The sequence below is a fragment of the Atta cephalotes genome (assembly GCF_000143395.1).
Source record: "Atta cephalotes unplaced genomic scaffold scaffold00005, whole genome shotgun sequence".
In the NCBI taxonomy this organism is placed as follows: Eukaryota; Metazoa; Arthropoda; class Insecta; order Hymenoptera; family Formicidae; genus Atta; species Atta cephalotes.
In genome coordinates, this window is record NW_012130069.1 from 4,836,934 (window position 1) to 4,846,338 (window position 9,405).

General features: G+C 33.4%; 1 protein-coding gene across 1 annotated transcript in view; it reads right to left on the reverse strand.

The window, feature by feature from the left end:
- Positions 1-479: 479 nt before the first annotated feature.
- Positions 480-9,405, reverse strand: part of LOC105626351 (somatomedin-B and thrombospondin type-1 domain-containing protein) — an 11,926-nt gene continuing 3,000 nt past the window's right edge. The window contains exons 2-5 of the mRNA XM_012207653.1: positions 6,339-6,539; positions 4,596-4,674; positions 3,378-3,451; positions 480-838 (exon numbers count right to left, since the gene is read on the reverse strand). Of these exons, the coding sequence (XP_012063043.1) occupies positions 480-838; positions 3,378-3,451; positions 4,596-4,674; positions 6,339-6,539 (713 nt within the window). The remainder of the gene's footprint in view (positions 839-3,377; positions 3,452-4,595; positions 4,675-6,338; positions 6,540-9,405) is intronic.

Genomic DNA, 9,405 nt, shown 5'->3' on the forward strand with positions numbered 1-9,405 from the left:
ATATATATATACAGGATACATTGTAATATAAAGTCTGCATACATTTTAAGAATGAATTCTTTGACTAATTCGAAGCTAATTTTTCTACAGCGAAAATTTAATTGAACGCCATCTTTCTAATTCTTAAAATTAAATGCCTCGGTAATGAAATAGTCTCAAATTAAAATCTTATTAAAATACACTTGAACTTAAATAAGAAGTAAGTTTTCGTTTGTCTATCTACTTGTAGCTTTGAAACTTAATTTTGCGAAGTGGTGTCGGCTTTCAGTTAATTATAATTTCAAATTGAGGCCTCAATATTTTTGCTACGAAAAAATCGACTGCTCAATCAAATTAGAATAAAGTTTCTCAAAGCATCTCATTTTGTATCTTTAACATCTTACGATATATCCTGCATAATAAATAATAATAGATAGAAGAAAGGGATTCTAACACCGATGACATTCACAAGAGCTGTCGGAGAAATCTCCGGAAAACATTCACCGCTTCGCGACAGCGACGTCGCGCCTTCTTCTTCTACTCCTCTTCCGTCGTCTGCCTCTTCTTCGCCTTCTTATGACTCTATCCGTATTGTTGACGACGGCATTGCTATTTGCTCCCCTGCGACGTCGACGTCGGAGCCATTGCGTGGTGTACGAAGTCGATTTTCGGACGCATCGCCAATCGTGACAATCTACCAGCTTCGAATCGCCGTACCATCTTCCGTGACAGATCGAACTGGTCGATTGGCTGTATTGATTACTGCTACCAGCAATATTGGTCGATAGTTTCCACTTGTTCACGCCCACGTATTTGTCCAGACTCTCGTTACCAGGACGCTCCACGCAAATGGACAAACCTGTGGTAATTTCAATCGCTCACCATTTTTGTTTATCAACGGCACGTAATTTCAGTTGACATTACGAATTATTTTTATTTCTTCGAATTCTAATGTATATTCTTAGTTTCTAACTTTTAATTCCTTTCCAACATCTATGTAGTATAATTCTAAAAATATTTCAAAATTAAAAATTCTGTAATTATATGTTTATTCGGCAATAAATATATTTTTCTATTAATATAATTAATCTTTTTTAAACGTACGTAACATAAACATGGAAAAAAAAGCAATTGATTTGATTTATCTTATATTAATTATAATAAGAGAGGCAAAATGGAATTAAATGAAAAGATATACCTACACAAGGTGAGAAAAATAAGATAGCTAATTTAACAGCGACATAGAGATAATAAATAAGCCATCATCAAAATAACTTGCTTTCGTCCGCAGATTTCCGCATTTCGTGGCTTATCTACTTTAGATACGTCGCCCGTAGGAAACAACCGTTATCTCCACCACTGCATCCAGTACATCCGGTCGATTCCTTCGTGATAACAACCGTCGTAGAGTAATGTCGGGAGCTACGCTCTAATTTACATGACGTTACGTCGCGCAACCGTGGTGCACGTTAATTGAGACTAGATCGAGTCGCTTCATTTCCACGTTAGCGACGCGATTCATTATTATGCGAATTTCGTATTCAAAATTTGAGGAGTTTAGATTCCGTTAAAGGCATCGTCTTATTACATGATTTTAAGCAAAGGATTCCATTCCTTAAGCTTCCTTTGACAGGTATGACAAAATCAATTTACAAATAATTATAAGATTAATAGAATTTATCGTCACTTTTAAGGTCATTAAATTATAGAAAAATATTCAATTGTAATAGATATATCCTATTCCGTAAAGTGGCGTAAAGCATAATTATTATATATATTACTATTATATATATATTATTATATATATATATATATATATATATTACAATAAATATTTAAAGTTAATAAGGATTAATGTAATAGACTGTTATTTTTAAATTTTATGAACTGATTGCAATGGACAATTTTCAAAGAAGCATGAGTCTCGATCTAGATCGATTTACTTTTGGAGGTTTATACGACATTTATGAGATTGAAACTTTCCATCATGCTATTGCAATTGGCTATCCGACTGAATGTGATATATTTTTAAATAAAGAACAACAAAGAAAATAATATCTACAGATTGCGTTTCGAAATTATTGAATTAGAAGAAAGAAGTAATTGTTTCACCGCATAATTTTTACACGACAGTTATTGTTTCGATTATTTAAATTATAAAAATGTATTGTAAGGTAGAATTGATTATTATGTATATATTTGACTAACATATTGAAAATGTCCTAGTGGTAGAATAAAACGTTCGTTTAATTATGTACTTTAATTTTTAAAAATTAGTAAATATTAGCAATATAGTAAATATTAAACAGCGTTGACTGTTAGCCTTTTCTATCATTTCAAATTGTTTGAAGTTATATCTTGGTCTTAAAAGAGAATAATCTTTTTAATAACGTATTTATTAGCGTAAAAATGTATGATTTCTCGAGTTTTCTGTTTCATGCAATATAAATGAGAATATCAAAAAGTTAAAATTAATACTGCAAGTTTTTTGAAACTCGCCGGGCACGTGGACTAAGGAATCTTGCTTTTATCATGTCAGATGGCTAAGAGAGAAGACTTTCGCGAAGCGATAATTTTTCGCTCGAAGCGTAATCCCGAGTTTTACATACCGCCGCGGAGATGCGAAACGTTTTTCGCAAGAAGACAAGTCTATTGTCTCTTCGAAGTATTATGGTTACAAAAAGCTTGAACGCGCGGGGCAAGGACTTAACCGCGAAAAAGAATGGCTGGTATTCGGAGCATCCGTCGTTGTTTTTTTTCTTCGTTGCAATATATACTCTGTTTTTATAAGCTCCGCGTAGTGTTTTACTAAGCATCTTATTCATTCTTAACATGAAAATGTAGCTCAAAGTTTCTGATTTACTCTAACATTTTAAGAAGCAAATTATGAAAAATTTTAAAATATGCCAAATATAAATGATAAAGACATTACAATTTAAGTTCAAACGATATCTTACTTTACTTAGTTAAATATAAATGGTTTGTGTTTTATGAGTTTTTAAACAAATCTGAGAACTTATTATATAAAGAAATTGAAAGTATCTGTCGAATGATAAATTCTTATTTAATATTCATAGACAGTACTTATATTTGAAACTATCTTAAATACAATATATGTCTACAGTCTTAAGATGTAAAAAAAAATCAATCAGAGAACCATATTAATATCTTAAATATTATTCAAGAACAAATTATAAATAGCAGTCTTAATCTTCAAAGAAAGAAACTAATTTTAACTATTTTAGAAATCTAGAATCAAGAGGAAGAGGAAGGTCGATATTCGATATTCATTCTGGATTCATATTTAGATTTTCGACCTCGATAATAAAAATAGCGTTCTATTAAATAAAACTATTTCCAATTAAAATTAGACTCGGCTATTATTATTAGATACGAACCTTGCGAAAGCAATTCCAAAAACTTGCCACAACCTCGTGAACTCCACGTAATGGTGAAAGGAATGCAGCTGCCTCTGAAACGTGTGTAATATCGGTTTTTATATTAAATATCGCAAAGCCTAGAACAAAACGTGTATGTTCCCCCAGTATGTTTTCTCGTTAGCCACCGCATCACACATTGCACACACTATATGATGGAACCCAAAGGGGCTCCATTGCTCGCTGGCGGCTTGTATAGTTTGCTTTACCCGCTCGACATAACGTCACAGGGGAATCTCGATACTGCCATGCGATGTTTGCTACGTGTTTTGTAACAGGTCGGAGCACGTGTCAAATTAGATACTTGACACATCGGCGATTCTACCTTGGTTATAGAACGACGCGGGATTAAAAATGTATCCCATGGGAGGTATTCCTCGTCAAGCGGAGAAGGCTTTTAATGGAATTGAATCGTAATGCTTGATCGCGCGAAAGGATAATGAACTTTGAAAATTAAGGGCATCAACTTGTTAGTTATGCACGAACGCTTCGCACTATTAATAATGCATACAAAATGCGATTGAAAATTATTAATTGTGTCATTCATTGGTGCATATACGGCATAGAAAAATGGATAAGTGCGTTAAAAGCATTAACGGCAACATATTCTGCAGTAAGTCATATAGAATTTTATCACATAGTGTCATTTATCCACTCCTATCGAGTACTTGTCTAGTCATCATTTAATTAAATCGAAGGACTTTTAAAGGATTTCTTCGTCAATAAATGATAAGTTTTAATAATGTTTGAAACGCGAAAGAAATTTAATTCTAAAAATACTAACGTTTCTTAATCATTAAATGACCAAACAAATATTGCCATAATAATAATGTCTGACTATTTTAGTGATTATTTTACTATAAATGAAAAAATAATTTTAAAAACTAAATATTTTATTAATATAAAGAACATAATTATTAAAAAGTCAAAAAGTTTCAGAATCATATCTTTTACATAAGAAACCTAATATTAATATAAAAATGGAAATAGTCAATAATGACCGTTTAATTTATAATAATAAACAAATTTGCGCTTTAATTTTCCCACAAATCTGTCGTTTTATCTACTTTTGTGCTGGCAATCAGAGAAAATGGGAAAGACATTGTTTCTGCAGCACGAATTGGGAACATGTGGCAAATCGCATTTCGCAAGAACCCGGAGCACGGAGACTTGACCTACCTTTTATCGACGATCCTATCCTTGATCCTTACATCCGTACTGTTGCCGTCGCTCGGAAAAATCTCAAGAAGCGTCACACCTATGGCAAATGAAAGGAAATCGCCTAGGATCGAACAACGGCGGTAGACAGACGTCAAGAATTTCGCATCGCGCTAGATACAATCGAAGATAATCCGGATCTTTTCATTCTTTAGACATGGAAAACGCTTTAGACATGAGAAATGTCAGACCATTATAATTTTTACAGAAACTAAGAATTCAAGAAAGAATATATAGAAGGAATTAATATTTCTTCTTACATCTCAATTTTCTCCAATATAATTTAATCTTCAATTATAATCACGCGATTATCTTCAATTACAATCACGCGATTATTACCGCAAGTCGTAATAATTATTGAAAGAAGAATTATTGTTTGTTGAATTATTTTAGGTTGTTTGTATTTGTTTATGAAATAAGAGTAAAAAATGTGATCTCATTTGAGAGACTAATTACATTGTGCAAATTCAATGAGTCTAATTAACCTGGGAATAATCATTTGGAGTGTTTTTATATCCCAGCGGTGAAAAAAATGTGAATTGTAAAACTTTGCTCTTTACAGATATTATTTAACATATCTTTTTTCTCTTTTAACAATTATTCTTTACAAACATTTAAATATACGCAATTTTATTGAAAACTAACAATAGAAAAGTATTGATAAAATCATTATTTCTTTAAATATATTGTTATAATATAATATAAGTTATTATAATATAAGTTGTTATATTTAATGTTTACTATATTTAATATTTATTTGTTTTTACTTATTTGTTTTAGAAAATTATAATTAAGTCTATAATCCATAATGTTCTTAAATATTAATAAAATAAAAATAATTGAAAAACAATTAAAATAGTATATACAATGTTGTTAGTGATTTTAATTGTAGTGTAAAAAACTGATGATCATTTACGTAAAAAAAAAAAAATCAGACACTTTCAAGTTAAAGATTAATTCTTGTTCTTCGGAAACATGAGGTCTGATCAAAAAATAGCAGACTTTTTGAATTACTCGGCAATGGAACGTCCTAGCGAACGCGTAGTTTGCAGCACTACAATCGTTATAATCTTCCGAGTAACTGGAATTTTTAAATTGTTTACATCTCGTTATTTTCAGAGTTATTGCTATTTGATTGCAACGTGTTTTAGTGTTCGTGGCGATTTCGATTCGAACTGAATTTTTATTTTGCGAACTGATTTTAATTTTGGGAACAAGAAAAAGTCGCAGGGAGTAAGGGAGGACAGTCATCTGATTTTTGGCACAAAACTTGCGAATTCACAAGGCTGAGTGGGCAGGCGCATTGTCATGATGAAGGAACCATGAATTGTCTCGCCACAACTGTGGTTTCTTTTTGCGATTTTTTTTCGCGCAATCTTTTCAAAACGCCATTGTAGTACTGACAGTTGATTGTTTAACTTTGAGGCAAAAAAAAAATTGTAAAAATTCATTTTCGAGGCGAAAATCGACACGAACGCTAAAACACATTTTGCACTCAAATAGCAATAACTCTGAAACTAAACGAGATTTAAACAATTTTAAAAAAATCAGGACTCGGAAGTTATAACAATTATAGTGCTGCAAATCGCACGTCGCTAGGACGTTGCCGAGTAATTCAAAAAGTCTAATTATTTTGTTATTAGACCTCGTATTCCGAAAGTAGAATGCGACGTATATCGCCTTAAGATAATAATCAATGCTCACTTTTAACATGTGACTGCGAGCGAATTCCAGCGTAACATTTTTGGAAGCTGCGGCATGTCCTCTCCTGGTCCAAGTGCGGACAGTGCTTTCCGCCATTCTTTTCCTCGATCTCGATCACCCGGCTGCGCCTTTGAGTGCCACTTCCGCATCCGTTATCACAAGGAGTCCACGGACTCCATTCGCTCACCACGCAGTCGACCACTGTAAGAAGAGAATGAACGTGACGTTAAGATCTGGCCATCTGGTCGTTTCTCGCAGACAAACGATAAAATTGTCCCGAAAGTGCTGCACTGGTAAAATGCGATTGATAAATCGATAACATTTTCGGGACATTTTCGGTCTCTTTATTATTTAAGTTCTTCAGCTTCCATTCTTATCTTAACACTGACAATGTAAATATATTTTTTAATTGAGAAATATAAATTTTTAGAATAAAATTTTAAAGCTATGTAGTATACGATACATATATGTGTGCATAGAAAAGATGTTATTTGCTGATATTTTACGATGCTCATAAAAGCAATTCACAGAAATAGCGATTTATGAAGGTCCTTCCAAAACGCGTTTCATCATGCATTTTATTACTCCGCTGTATCACCAGAAAACTGAAGAGACAATTTGAGATGAGTAAAAATGCAATAAACGCGCATCGGCAATCACTGATGCTTCTCTCCATTAAGGAACGTTGAATGCGAAGGATGGAAATTTACTTAACGTGCTGTTACTCCATTTCGCGCGAAATGCATCAAGAACAAGTATCGCGACATTTAAAAAGTGGAACGACGTCAACGGCGTTAATTAAATACTGTTTTAAATGAAATATCGAGCAGTCATTAATTTGCGCGCCGAATTTTTTAACGGCTACATTAAGTGAGAGACAAGCAATTAACCGAGAGATATCTTGTTTTTTATTAAATTACACACGTTCAACACTACGTACGTTCAACAATACAGTTTATTTTATACTGAAAAAAATTTCTAGTTGAAAATGAATTAACAAGAAGATTTTGATTATATCAATTAGAATTCTGATTATCTCAACTAGAATAAATTTATCCAGAAATTTTTGATTTGTCCATTTTCAATCAGAATTCTTATGCAATCAGACTTTTTTTCTAATGCACATTTCATAGAATTCTAAAATATTTCTTTTCCATAATAGATATTATTATTACGTAAGTTGAAAAGGCAATTAGAGAAAAGTATTTATATAAACGACACTTTGTTCTCTCATGTGTAAAATAAAGGAAAGAGACTTTGAAATGATTGCAAAGCGAAATTTATCAATATAACGAGAATATGAAAATGAAATATCACACGATTGATAAAATTGAATTAAATACTTTGTATAATTTTATATTCATATTTTATCACAAATAGCGTATAATTAAATGACGCACCGTTACTTTATTAATGTAATTATTGTAATCACAACATTTGTACGTCTCGTGCACGCACATATTGATGTATTAATATAATCATTAGCATTTTCAATTTTTGCGCTTATAACGTTCTCATTCCTCGTTTTCAAATCAGTAATAATTTAAAGATTTATTATACGATCGCGACTGAGTGGACATTATAAATATGAGAGAAATATTGTATCGGAGATGGACCGAGGCCACAGCTGCAGATGCGGACTAAAATTCGAGCTGCATTTTGCATTAGATTATCGACGAGTGAGAATTGCGGTACAGGCACAGATATAACTACTTGTTTATTGTTTCTTTTATTACATAGCACTTATAGTTGGCGGTTCCCGTCGAACACAATCGCTACCGGTACCTGGTCGTCGATCGATTGTACATTCGAACTAAATTATTTCGCGTGCCCGCCGGTCGACGCGACGGTCCGGTGAATGCGAACAGTCGAATGAATATATGATGTTGGAGATTCGTCCAGCAATATGAAGAAAAGCATTACCATCGGTATATAACAATATAAGGTGTTACATATTGTACGTCACCAAAATTTATGCGAGAGGAGCGAGAATATTTTATGTACATTTACCTTTCTCCGCGAGTTACTTGGGAAGATAAATTCGCAAAGTTATACTGTCGAAGTATCATTAACCGTAAAACGCTTATAGTGTAATCATTTTTCGTTTCTCAGCTCTCCTCCCTCCTCTCTCTCGCCAAGGTTATTATGTTCAAAACGTTTTACGCTGCTTTTGTAAAATGAGTTCAGTACCATCTTGTCTTGACGTGTTAAAAATGATAAAGAAGCCGACGTTATAAATTCGCGTCGAGAACAGGACGCGCAGATATTTCTTTCACGCAAGTGTGTAATCTTTACGTTTCGTTGGGCGTGGATGCCGGATGCAAATCGGCTGAAATAAATACGTCTCTCACGATTCCGTCACAGTCCGAATAGAAAATATGTAAATTCCTGTCTCGTTTGAAGCCTACGACGAGAATAGGATTATCCCGCTTTTAGACGAACGGCTTTGCGTCATTCGAGAAACGATTTCGGCCGCAACTACTGCGCGTTACATCTTCAAGTAACGCGCTTCAAGGAAGGAACGACATTTCTCTTCGACCGGTAAGCGTGAATAATCGCGTTCCGGTGCAGCTTGAGCTTCGACGAATACTGAATCCCTCGTAGCTTCGCAAATGGCAGAAATTAGGGCACTAAAGATGAACATTCCGACGAAAATGAATGAAAGTGCAGTCAGACGCAATAAAGTCACTTCCATCTTCGACGGTTCTCTCGCGTGTTTATTTTGAGAGACATTCGCGCTTTATAATTGACCTGCAGTAAACAATAGACGCATAAATGCGAATTTTATTTGATGTTGTTAGCGTTGTTTAGCGAACAGTTTAATCGCATGCCCGTCGATTATCTGACAATTAAATCAGTAAAACAGGCTCATGTTAAACGAACGGAAATGCGAATTGAATAACATTAACCCCTTTGCTAATAACAGACGCGTCGTTCGGCGAACCATAAAATTTCCAACAACTGTGCACCAATGAAAATAAAATAATTTGACGCTCTATTATGCAAATACGGATAATAAAAATTTAGTTGATATATATATATATATATATATATATATATATATATA